The 12,676-nt window shown below is 45.0% G+C and overlaps 1 protein-coding gene across 1 annotated transcript in view; it reads left to right on the top strand.

The window, feature by feature from the left end:
- The first annotated feature begins 9,988 nt into the window (after positions 1–9,988).
- The window catches only part of SLC14A1 (solute carrier family 14 member 1 (Kidd blood group)), a 30,499-nt gene continuing 27,811 nt past the window's right edge, over positions 9,989–12,676 (top strand). The window contains exon 1 of the mRNA XM_083354887.1: positions 9,989–10,043. Within this exon, the coding sequence (XP_083211013.1) occupies positions 10,016–10,043 (28 nt within the window). The 5' untranslated portion in view covers positions 9,989–10,015. The remainder of the gene's footprint in view (positions 10,044–12,676) is intronic.

Below are 12,676 nucleotides of genomic sequence, written 5' to 3'. Positions count from 1 at the left end.
CTTGCGAGCAATCGGAGAGTAGCCGGCCTCTCTGTGGGCATGATGTGCTTTCGTAGCCACGTGTTAGCGCTGTTGTTTGGCAAGAAAAATAAGTGCAGAAAGAGGGGGGGAAATGGGGCAAAAAGAAGCTTTTGCAGGAAAAGCCCACATCAGTCCTTTCCTCACTGCATGGAAGGAGGAGGAGGAGGAGGAGGAGGAGGAGGAGGAGGAGGAGGAGGAGGAGGAGGAGGAGGAGATTTTTTTTGCAGAGTATATAAAGTGAAACAGCGCTCTTTTGCTATCACTGTCCCTGCACACCCTCCTTAGGCAATAAACTTGGCAGAGGCATCAAAAGTTTCCTAACCAGATACTACTAAAGGTAAGATGTCCTTCACTCTTCCTCAAATGCAGCTCTTACATTCTGCAGCTCCCCTTGAAGTTTCCACCGCCTTGAGCTAACCCCTTCTTCTCCCCTCCTTTAGTAGAAAACTGCAAAAAAAAAAAAAGTTTTTAAAACCAGAGAAACAAAATGGAATTTTGGTAAAGACCAGAATCCTAGGCTGGGGACTCCATCGTGCTTGGCATTTTCTCTGCGTCTTTTCCATTTCTCGCGTCGGTGGTTAGATCTGGTGGGTGCCACCGTGCCAATCTCAATTTCCTGCCCCTGTTCTTGGGACAAGATGGAGCAACTGGTAGCAAGTGATAAGAGGCAGGGGGGGGGGACGGGACAAACAGCCGGGTCCGTCAGAGAAGCTGCTGAAAAGTGAAATGTTTGTGTGGCTTTTTTTTATTATTATTACTATTTGCCTTTGGTCCTAGCCGAGGGTGCTGAAAGAATTGTGGGCTGATAAAAAAGAGGCTTAATGGAGACTCTCTTTGGGTTAAAACCATTGAGGTATTGTACGTTAAGGATCCAGCCCAACGTGCAATGATTTCTCATGATTCCTGGTTGTGTTCTTTTGAAATCATTAATCCACCCACAGCCACACTCAGAGTTTAACTTGAGTCCTTGTTAAAAAGGGTGAAAATGTAGTCCCGTTGTGTCTCGTGAGCATTGCGTCGCTGAAGCGATGCGCCATGGATAAGAAAGGAATATAGGGACAGCCTAGCAAAGAATTTCCTTCTCAGAAATTAGCATTTCTGGGAAGTTAAATGGGTGCGGATAAATGCTAAGGAAAAAAATGCCAGCCCATGGCAACCGGGCAGCATTCAACCTCTTAATATACCAAACATTTTGCAAGGAAGTCAAATTTCAATTTTCTGAAGTGGAATCCGCTACGGGGGGCTAATCATCTTGAAGGACAGGCTGACACAATGGGTATGCAAGTAATAGCTTTAGATCAGGATATATATTTTTTTCCCCAAGTTGGGCAACTTTAAGATGGCTGGACTTCAATTCCCAGAATTCCCAAGTCTACCATGCTGGCTGGGGATTTCTGGGCGTTGAAGTCCACCCATCTTAAAGTTACCCACGTTGGAAAACGCTGTTATATTCTGTTACCTAGCAGCAGATATAGACTATTGGATAGCTTCTGAGGAGAAAAAAAAAACTTCTACAGGGAAGGACGAGAAACAATGGTTGGAAACTGACCAAAGAGAGAAGCAACCTGGAATTAAGAAGAAACTTTCTGACAGTGAGGACAATTAACCAGTGGAACAGCTTGCCTCCAGAAATCGTCGGCGCCCCATCATTGGAGGTTTTTAAGAAGAGACTGGACATACACCTGTCTGAGATGGTATAAGTTGTCCTGCTTGGGCAGGGGGCTGGACTAGATGACCTCCAAAGCCCCTTCCAGATTCTATTCTATTCTATTCTATTCTATTCTATTCTATTCTATTCTATTCTATTCTATTCTATTCTATTCTATTCTATTCTATTCTATTCTATTGAAGCTAATCCTTGACGTGCAACGTACATTTGTTCAGTGACCGTTCAAAGCCACAACAGCAATGGAAAAAGTGACGTATCACCAGCTTTCACCCTTACGACTTTTTGCAAATTTGGGTGTTTGGCAAGTGGCATCTACTGAGGACAGTTGCAACTCTCCTGCAGTCATGGGATCGCCTTTTGCAATCTTCCCAGCTGGCTTCCAACAAGCAAAATCGATAGATTCATTTAACAATTGCACGCTTCACTTCAACAACAAGTCAAACAAAGGGGGGGGAACAATTCATTTAACAATTGCCTTGCTTAGCGATGGAAATTGGGAGTTTAGTCGTGATTGTAAGTCAAGGAGTATCTGTCTATAGCGCCGATCGTTAATAATAAAAAAAGAAGTTCTTTTCATCACCTTCCTAAATTTTGCCAATCATCTTTAAAAAAAAGGCATATAAGCCAAGACTGCTGGTCTATATCTTGTGGTGGAGAGTTCCATCGACGTTTATTTATTTACTTACTTATTAAAGGTCTACGCCACCCATCTCACCGGGCAGAGTTCACCGTCCTGTGGGTGCTGCACATAACGTAACAGCAGCCCAGCTATTAAATCTTAGCTATTGCTAAGCTTGTAAGCTGCCCTGAGTCTTCGGAGAAGGGCGGGATATAAATGGATTTTTTTTTTAAAATCGGTTGTTTGGCAAGGAGATAATTAGGTCTGTGGGATTGCGACACTGCTTAATCTTGCTATTAAGTGAAGCCATTTCCTGGGTTAACCTAGTATACTGGCTTGTAAATCCTTGGATGGGCTGAGTTTGCCCAAGCTGCTAAGCTGCCCAAAAGCCCCGAGGTTTACGTTAACTATACTTAACTAGTTTATCGTCTAGCTTAACATGATGTTATGGGTTTTATTTCTCTTCTTCTCTTTTTTAAAAAAAAATTTTATTAGTTTTTATAGGGTTAAAGAGGGGGGTAAGGGGATGGGAATTTGGGATAAGGTACAGAAGAGGGATGCAGTGGCTCAGTGGGTTAGGACGCTGAGCTTGTCAATCAGAAGGTCGGCAGTTTGGCGGGTCGAATCCCGAGTGCCGCGCAGCAGAGTGAGCACCTGTTACTTGTCCCAGCTTCTGCCAACCTAGCAGTTCGAAAGCACGTAAAAATGCAAGTAGAAAAATAGGGACCACTCCGATGGGAAGGGAACAGCGTTCCGTGCGCCTTTGGCGTCTAGTCATGCCGGCCACATGACCACGGAGACGTCCTCGGACAAGCGCTGGCTCTTTGGCTTTGAAACGGAGATGAGCACCGGCCCCTAGAGTCGGAAACGACTAGCACGCCTGTGCGGGGGAACCTTTACCTTTACCTTACAGGAGAGGTTGGGGGTAAGGGTTGGGTTTCCCCCCAATAACATTCAATATTTGGCAAACAGCATATTGTCTGGGTAAGTATATATAAATAAAAGTAATAAAGCTAATAATTAATAACAATGATAGGCATAGTAGATTATCATAAACAATACTAGGTTTTCAATGCATGGTATTTTTCTTACTCAAATAAATTCAAAATTGCATATCACATTCCTTTCTCTCTAACTCGCTTATCTAGCCCTTGATAGAATTTATTCCAGGTTCTATAGTAAAGGGAATGTTCTTTCTCTTTAATCTCTAAAGTTAATCTATCCGACTGAAGATGTATTAATTAAGAAAATATTGGATTGTGATGCTATTGGGGTTTCTAACAGAGTTTAGGAACTGGCTGTGCAAAAACGGAACCACGGAGATTGGCGGGAGGAAACGCAACGGGCAAAGGAGAGGGTGGGTGGAAGGAATGAGTGTGCACCAGCTTCTCCTCCAACAGCTAGGAGGTGTGCGAAGTGAAGTGGCCGTGCAAGGAAAGTTTGCCTCCTCTCCACGAAGTGCAAATAAGGAGAATTTGGGGTGGCGTGGAAGAGCGGCGTAAAGTTGTGGAAAGCTGCGTCAGATAGACCCAGATGGAGGGGGAAAAAAGGAGAAATAGTTGGGTGTCCAGGTGAAAGTAGTCCTCAACTTATGACTGATTGCTTAGCAACCGGTCAAAATTACAAAGGACCTTCCTTGAGCTACTTAGCAACAGCACTTAGAGTCAGCCTCTTGCCCCCAACCATCCGGGTCCTCATTTTGCTGGCCTCCGAAGGACGGAAGGCTGAGTCAACAAGGAGCCTCGTCAGGATCGAACGTCTGGCTGTGGGCAGAGTTTGTCTGCAATGCTGCATTCTATCCACTGCGCCACCAAGGAAGGAAGGAAGAAAGGAAAGGAAAGGAAAGGAAAGGAAAGGAAAGGAAGGAAGGAAGGAAGGAAGGAAGGAAGGAAGGAAGGAAGGAAGGAAGGAAGGAAGGAAGGAAGGAAGAATAGCAATAGCACTTAGACTTATATACCACTTCACAATGCTTTACAGACCTCTCTTACCAGTTTACAGAGTCAGCCTATTTGCCCCCAACAATCTGGGTTCTTGTTTTACCGAACTGGGAAGGATGGAAGGCGGAGTCAACCTTGAGCCGGTCAGGATCGAACTCCTGGCAATGGGCAGAGTTTGCTTGCAATGCTGCGTTCTAACCACTGCGCCACCACGCACGGCTCTTAAAACCGGTTTCAAAGCTCCAATGGCCAACCAGGGTCACGTGATGGCATTTCGGCTGCTTCATAGCCAGCCTGCCATTGGCGGCTAGTTGCAGTATCATACAGTCATGTGATTGTGATTTGAGGCATTTACTTTAAGTTTCTAGCAAAAAAAAAAAAACGCCCATTAAAGTATAATGGATTCATTCAAATACTGCCACATTTGCTTAACCACTGAAGTCTTCACTTAATGACTTTGAGCCAATCACCGGGAGCCGGTGAGTTCTAGTCCTGCCCTACCCATGAAAGTCAGCTGGGTGATTTGGGCCAATCACCGGGAGATGGTGAATTCTAGTCCCGCCTTAGTCATGAATGTCAGCTGGGTGACTTTGGGCCAATCACCAGGAGACTGTGAGTTCTAGTCCTGCCTTAGCCATGAAAGCCAGCTGGGTGACTTTGGGCCAATCACCGGGAGACGGTGAGTTCTAGCCTCACCTTAGCCATGAAAGCCAGCTGGGTGACTTTGGGCCAATCACTGGGAGACGGTGAGTTCTAGTCCTGCCCCAGCCTTGAAAGTCAGCTGGGTGACTTTGGGCCAATCACCAGGAGATGGTGAGTTCTAATCCCAGCTTAGCCATGAAAGCCAGCTGGGTGACTTTGGGCCAATCACCGGGAGACGGTGAGTTCTAGTCCCACCTTAGCCATGAAAGCCAGCTGGGTGACTTTGGGCCAATCACCGGGAGACGGTGAGTTCTAGTCCTGCCCCAGCCTTGAAAGTCAGCTGGGTGACTTTGGGCCAATCACCGGGAGATGGTGAGTTCTAGTCTCACCTTAGCCATGAAAGCCAGCTGGGTGACTTTGGGCCAATCACCGGGAGGCGGTGAGTTCTAGTCCCACCTTAGCCATGAAAGCCAGCTGGGTGACTTTGGGCCAATCACCGGGAGGCGGTGAGTTCTAGTCCCACCTTAGCCATGAAAGCCAGCTGGGTGACTTTGGGCCAATCACCGGGAGGCGGTGAGTTCTAGTCCCACCTTAGCCATGAAAGCCAGCTGGGTGACTTTGGGCCAATCACCGGGAGACGGTGAGTTCTAGTCCTACCTTAGCCATAAAAGCCAGCTGACTTTTGAACCAATCACTGGGAGACGGTGAGTTCTAGTCCTACCTTAGCCATGAAAGCCAGCTGGGTGACTTTGGGCCAATCACCGGGAGACGGTGAGTTCTAGTCCCGCCCCAGCCTTGAAAGTCAGCTGGGTGACTTTGGGGCCAGTCCCTCTCTCTCTCTTAGCCCAACCCACTTCGCAGGATTGTTGTTGTGGGCAAACTAAGAGGAAGATGATGTGATGGGCATGTTCACCACCTTGATCTATTTGTAAAAAATAATAAAGGTGGGAAATAAATAAATGATTTTTTTAAAGAAAAATCAAAAGAGCAGCGTTTTGTTTGAAAGCAGGAGGTTTGCAGTCACGGCTCTCTTCCAATCAAAAGGCAGTTCTACAGACAGCAGCTTTCCTGCGGGGGGGGGGAATAAGTCTGAAAAAGGGAGCATAAAAAATGAAAACAAATGCAAATAAAATGTGGCTGCCCGGTTTAAGAAATTGGGAAGAATACTGGCGCCCTAACTTTAAAATCCACCTCGCTCCACAAAAGGGTGGAGGGTGACCCCAAACTGGGGGGGCAGGGCGGGGGGAAGAGGAGGCTGATTTTTAGGAAACATTTTGGGGAGCTGGAAGACACAGAGATGAAAAAAAGGAAAAAGGCCGCCGGTTCGTGCCTTGCACTAGAATGGATGTTCCAAACTCTGAATTCCACAGACATTTTTGCACCTAAACACAATAAATCAGGCAGGACAGCAAACAGTGGGCGGTGTTGCTTAATACTTACAGCAATGTAAAAACAGAGAGAGCAAGAGCTTAAAAAATGCTCTTCAGAACACTGGACATTTTTAAGAAGAGACTGGACCCCCATTTGTCTGAAATGGTATAGGGTTTTCTGCTTGTACAGGGGGTTGGACTAGATGACCTCCAAGGTCCCTTCCCAACCCTGTTATTCTGAATGCAAACATTTTTTTAATAATTTTATATCTTCAAACCAAGGATATATTTTTATCGCCATTGGCGTTTTTCTTTATCTTGTAACGCAGCCAGCTATTTAAGAAATACGCATTAGGAAAAAATATGCACAGACGTTCACGTATTCCGAACGCTCGTGTGCAAAAACGTGCAATGAGGCCCCCGAAAAAAAAAGTTCTGCATGTTTGAAAAGATTTCAAACAGAACTCTAAGTTGGGCTTATTTGAAGAGCCAACATAAAAAAAAGGTTTGTGCAAGGCTACTGCTAAGCTTGTAAGCTGCCGTGAGTCTTCGGAGAAGGGCGGGATATAAATGGAATTTTTTTAAAAAAAACTTTAAAACGAACTCCGTTCCAAAGAAGGAAACTCAACAGTTTCATAAAAAATAAAATAAAAATTAAAAAAAAGAAATAACATTAGCATATTCTGTAAGCCAAATTGCATGGATGCTTTGAGGGCGGGCAATTTTCGAAGAGCAGCAGGATCATAAAATTCCATGCACAGACCAGCGAGAGGCCTTTTAAACAAATAGGTAAAATGACAGAAGAGATAGGGTCAACAATAAATGAGAGCTGAACACGGATTCTGAACACTAAAACGAGGGATTCGTAATGAAAGAGTCAATGGAGGTGATTTGGTCATACGGCGGGAATAAAGGGGGACTGGATCACAAAAGAAAAATATGGAGTAAAACGGGTGAATCAAGGAAAAAAGTAGAACATCATAGTTGGATGGATATGAGAATAGAATAGAATAGAATAGAATAGAATAGAATAGAATAGAATAGAATAGAATAGAGTAGAGTAGAGTAGAGTAGAGTAGAGTAGAGTAGAGTAGAATAGAATAGAATAGAATAGAATAGAATAGAATAGAATAGAATAGAATAGAATAGAATAGAATAGAATAGAATAGAATAGAATAGAATAGAATAGAATAGAATAGAATAGAATAGAAAATATGGAATGGAATGGAATGGAATGGAATGGAATAGAATAGAATAGAATAGAATAGAATAGAATAGAATAGAATAGAATAGAATAGAATAGAATAGAATAGAATAGAATAGAATAGAATAGAATAGAATAACAAATTATGAAATATAGAAGAATAGAACAGAACAGAACAGAACAGAATAGAATAGAATAGAGCTGGAAGGGACCTTGGAGGTCTTCTAGTCCAGCCCCCTGCTCAAGCAGAAGACCCTATCCCATTTCCGACAAATGGCTGTCCAGTCTCCTCTTAAAAATCTCCAGTGATGGGGCGCCCACAACTTCTGGAGTCAGGTTGTTCCACTGGTTAATTGTCCTCACTGTCAGGAAATTTCTCCTTAGTTCCGGGTTGGTTCTCTCGAGTTTAATGGAATGGTGGGCAGCTTGTCAAGCCTGAAAATCATGGAAAGAAGATGGTAAAATGAAAAGCAGAGCAATTGCTGGCCAGACAGGTAGAGCCATACTTTAGACAGGCGTGATATTCTATAAATGCAGGACGGCCACTTTCCAACTTTGGGAATGTCAGCCGCCATCTCACTCGGCTTTCTTCCCTCCCTAAAGTCTAATTTCAAGAAACAGGAAACCGCTTTGCTGTGTGATGCCCAGAGTCAGGATGAGGAAGCTCCTTGACGGTTGATTGACCCCAGATCCAACAGTTGAGCGGTTTTCCCCAACCTGGTCATAAAACGAAATAACACCATCAGGAGCATTGACCCAGAGTCTATAAAATAATAAAGTCAGGGTGGGGAGTCTTTCCTTTGATTTCCTTCTCTCTGCCCTTTAGCATACGTGCAATGCTAACAAAGATGGATGGCGGTCCCTCCAGCCCTTCCACCCTCCCAGTCCCAATTCAGCTATCACCAGATGGATGCCAGTCTTGTGACTCTGAATGTAAGCACCAGGATCTTTGTCAAAGTATGCCACTACTCAAGAGGCTGGAAGCCCAGGTAGGCATCCATCCACACCTTGCCTTCAACGCTCAGGTTGATAGGGGACCACGAGTCGGATCTAACACCGTGTTCCTCAACCTTGGCAATATGAAGGTGTGTGGACCTCAGCTCCCGGGATTTGGGGGCGTTGAAGTCCACCCGTTGTACATGGCTGCCTCTCGCCCATCCAGGGGTTCATGAGCTGATGACTGAGCTTCTTCGGTGGGACGGTTGACGCACATCTTCAAATTGCTGAGGTTAAGAAACACTAATCTAGTGCAGGGGGACGGGGCTCCAAAGGGGGCAACTTTGAGACTTGTGGACTTCGACATCCAGAATTCTGGGAATTGAAGTCCGCAAAGTTGCCCAGTTTGAAGACCCCCGTTGTAATGACCTCTGAAGACCTTAGAGTAGTTTTTCCCAAACTTGGAACTATACACGGTGTGGACTTCAACACACACACACAAACACATACCAGAATTCCCTAGTCAACATGCTGGCTAGAGAATTCTGGGAGCTGAAGCCTACATAGTCCATAACGTTGCCAGGGCTGAGAAGTACTGCGTTAGAACAGGGCTTTTCAACCAGTGGTACAGGTACCACCTGTGGTACATTGGCACCTGGCAGGTGATACACGACCATCCTAGAAAACTGGTAGCAGGGGAGGGGAATGAGCTGAACCGGTGGCAGCACCGCACAAGCCTGAGCGAGAGACGGCTGGAGCTGCAGGGCTGTCGGGGCTCAGCGGAAGCACCAGGATCAATGCCAGGATCCAGCTGGAACTCGGCACTGATCCTGGCGTTTCTGAGCCCAGAAGAAGCGCCAATCCGCTGGAATGTTGCAGCATCTCCAGGGTCTTGTGATTTACATTCAGATGCTTGGCAACTGATTCATATTTACGACGGTCACAGTGTGCCAGGGTCATGTGAAGTGACCCAAACCGGCTGCAACTACCCAGCAGGTGGGGGGGGATAAAACCCAAACACCCCCCCACCCCACCCCCGCTGCCAATCCTCGACAGAAATGCTCACAACAATGAAAACCTCGGACAGGAGGAAGAGCGCCACCGGGTGGGCAGGCAGGTCTCTTGCTCAGCTGTGGCTTGGGGGGCACTTTTTCAGTGCCATTGTAACTTCAAACAGTCACTAAGCGAACTGTTGTAAGTCGAGGACTACCTGTACTTCATCACTTTTTTCCTTTTTTTTTTTTGGACATCACGTTTTTGACACCTTGCTAGGCGACTGGTGGTACTCGGATCTTGCCATATCCTAAAAGTGGTACAATGGGTGAAAAGGTTGAAAAGCCCTGCCTTAGAATGTTCTGGAAAATATCCACGGCATCCATGGCTGTTTTGCTCGGAGTTGCTTCCTATGTTCCTGTGGAAAGACAGCGTTCGTTGTTGACCCAAAGGAAGTTCAGGAGGACAGTCGGTCAAATGCTTTGTTGTTGTTTTTTGTCTGGGCAGGATCCAAAACTCACAATGGAAATCGATGCCGCTGCTGAAAAGTGTGACAAGACACAAAAGTCAACAGGCAAAAGTTGCCAGCAAGTGTTGAGAGCCCTGAGCTATGTGACTGGAGATATGAAGGTGTTTGGAGACTGGCTAAAAGGTAGGTGACGTTTCTGATACCCCTACAACAGGGGTCTTCAACTTTGGCCCTTTTATGACTTGTGGACTTCAACTCCCAGAATTCCTGGCTGATGAATTCTGGGAGTTGAAGTCCACCAGTCATAAAAGGGCCAAGTTTGAAGGCCCCTGGTCTGGATCCAAGCCCATGGTTTCATTAAAATGGCCAACTGAAGAATTCTGAGAGTTGAAGTCCACCAGTCAGAAAAGGACCACGTTTGAAGACCCCTGGTTTGGATCCAAGCCCGCAGTTTCATCAAAATGGCCGACCGAGGGATTCTGGGAGTTGAAGTCCACCAGTCATAAAAGGGCCAAGTTTGAAAAACCCTGGTCTGGATCCAAGCCCGCAGTTTCATAAAAGTGGCCGACTGAGGAATTCTGGGAGTTGAAGTCCACCAGTCATAAAAGGGCCCAGTTTGAAGACCCCTGAGAGTCTGGATCCAAGCCCGCAGTTTCATCAAAATGGCCGAATGAGGAATTCTGGGAGTCGAAGTCCACCAGTCATAAAAGGGCCAAGTTTGAAGGCCACTGGTCTGGATCCAAGCCTGCAGTTTCATCAAAATGGCTGACTGAGGAATTCTGGGAGTTGAAGTCCACCAGTCATAAAAGGGCCCAGTTGGAAGACCCCTGGTCTTCAGTGGAACCAATGGAAGCAGAGGTGTAAGTGGGCTCTTAGTGAAAAGTTGTTGAATGCCTTGATTATCATGCAGGGCAAATGTTTCTCAACCTCATCAAGTTTAAGCCAGGTGGACTTCAACTCGGGAGTCCCTCGGGAAAAGGGCGGTATATAAATCGAATTAAAATAAAAAATAAAAATAATAAACTCCTAGAATTCCCAAGACAGGATGCCGACAGGTTTAAGATGTGTGTACTTCAACTCCCAGAATTCCCCAGCCAGCCCTAATCTTAAAGATGCTGAGATAGAAAAACTGGTCCTTCCTCCCTCCCTCCCTCCTTCCTTAATTCCTTCCTTCCTCCTTTCCATCTTCCTCCCTCCCTCCCTCCATCTTCCTTTCCTTCTCCTTCCTTCCTTTTTTTCTTCTTTTTTCCTTTCTTTCCTTTTTTCTTACTTTCCCTCTTCTTCTTTTCCTTCCTTCTTTTTTCTCTTCTTCTTTCCTTTCTTCCTTTTCTTTTTTCTTCCTTCCTTCCTCCCTTTTTTCTACTTTATTCCTTTCTTTCCTTCTTTCCCTTTTTCTTTCTTTCCTTTCCTTTCTTTCTTTCCTTTCTTTTTTCTTTTCTTACCTTTTCTTCTTTTTCTTTTCCTTCTTCCTTCCTTCCTTCCTTTCTTCCTTCTTTCCCTTTTTCTCTCTTTCCTTTCTTTTTTCTTTTCTTACCTTTCCTTTCTTCTTTTTCTTTTCCTTCCTTCCTTCCTTCCTCTTTCTTTCTTTCTTTCTTTCTTTCTTTCTTTCTTTCTTTCTTTCTTTCTTTCTTTCTTTTTTTCTTTCTTCCTTCCTTCCTTTCTTCCTTCCTTTCTTTCCTTCTTTCCCTTTTTCTCTCTTTCCTTTCTTTTTTCTTTTCTTACCTTTCCTTCCTTCCTTCCTTCCTTCCTTCCTTCCTTCCTTCCTTCCTTCCTTTCTTTCTTCCTTCCTTCCTTTCTTTCCTTCTTTCCCTTTTTCTCTCTTTCTTTTCTTTTTTCTTTTCTTACCTTCCTTCCTTCCTTTCTTTCTTTCTTTCTTTCTTTCTTTCTTTCTTTCTTTCTTTCTTTCTTTCTTTCTTTCTTCCTTCCTTCCTTCCTTCCTTCCTTCCTTCCTTCCTTCCTTCCTTCCTTTCTTTCTTTCTTTCTTTCTTTCTTTCTTTCTTTCTTTCTTTCTCCACCACCCAAAGCTGTCATTGCTCATCCTACGATAAGCTTTAGGCTGACCCTTATTTTACCTTATCAACACGGCCCAAGTTATTTATGGTCAGGCACCTTCTCTCCACCATCTCTTTCCCTCTCCGAAGCCCCTTCCCACATCAAGCATTCCCCTTGCTTGCCTGCCTCCCCCCCCTGTGTTAAATTACTCCCTCGGAGGGTGTGTCACAATCCCAAACACAAGCTGGTCTAGAGATGTTCAGGCCATCTGCCAACTTCCAGGCGAGCAACATAAATTAGCTGTTTTGTGTCTTCCGCATGAACTGAGCCCCTCAATCAGCTTCCCAATGGCCTGATGTTTTTGCAGAGAATAATAAATGCGTGTCATATTTTGCAACCTTATTGGCAGTAAGAGCTGCACCAGATGCTGCCGGAGATATACGCGCTTGGCAGTTGTCCCAGTTCATAAACTTTCAAACAACAGAAACAAAACCCTGTTGTGGAATTGTGGAAGATCGGACAAATTACTTTTTTTTTTCAAAATTCCTTCTATATTTTGACGATGCATCCTCATTGGTGGCGTTTACGCAATCTGGTCACGCGTTAACCCATTTTAACAGAATAACAGAGCTGGAAGGGACCTTGGAGGTCATCTAGTCCAACCCGCTGCTCAAGCAAGAGATCCTATACTATTTCAGACCAATGGCTGTCCGGTCTCTTCTTTAAAAACTTCCAGAGTTGGAGCATTCACAGCTTCTGGAGGCAGGTGGTTCCACTGGTTAATTGCAGACACCACATATGATACTCGCTCCTCTTACTATTTC

This window comes from Vipera ursinii, assembly GCF_947247035.1.
Source record: "Vipera ursinii genome assembly, chromosome: 2".
In the NCBI taxonomy this organism is placed as follows: Eukaryota; Metazoa; Chordata; class Lepidosauria; order Squamata; family Viperidae; genus Vipera; species Vipera ursinii.
The sequence above is the reverse complement of the archived record's forward strand: the minus strand, read 5'-3'. Positions and strand labels throughout refer to the sequence as shown.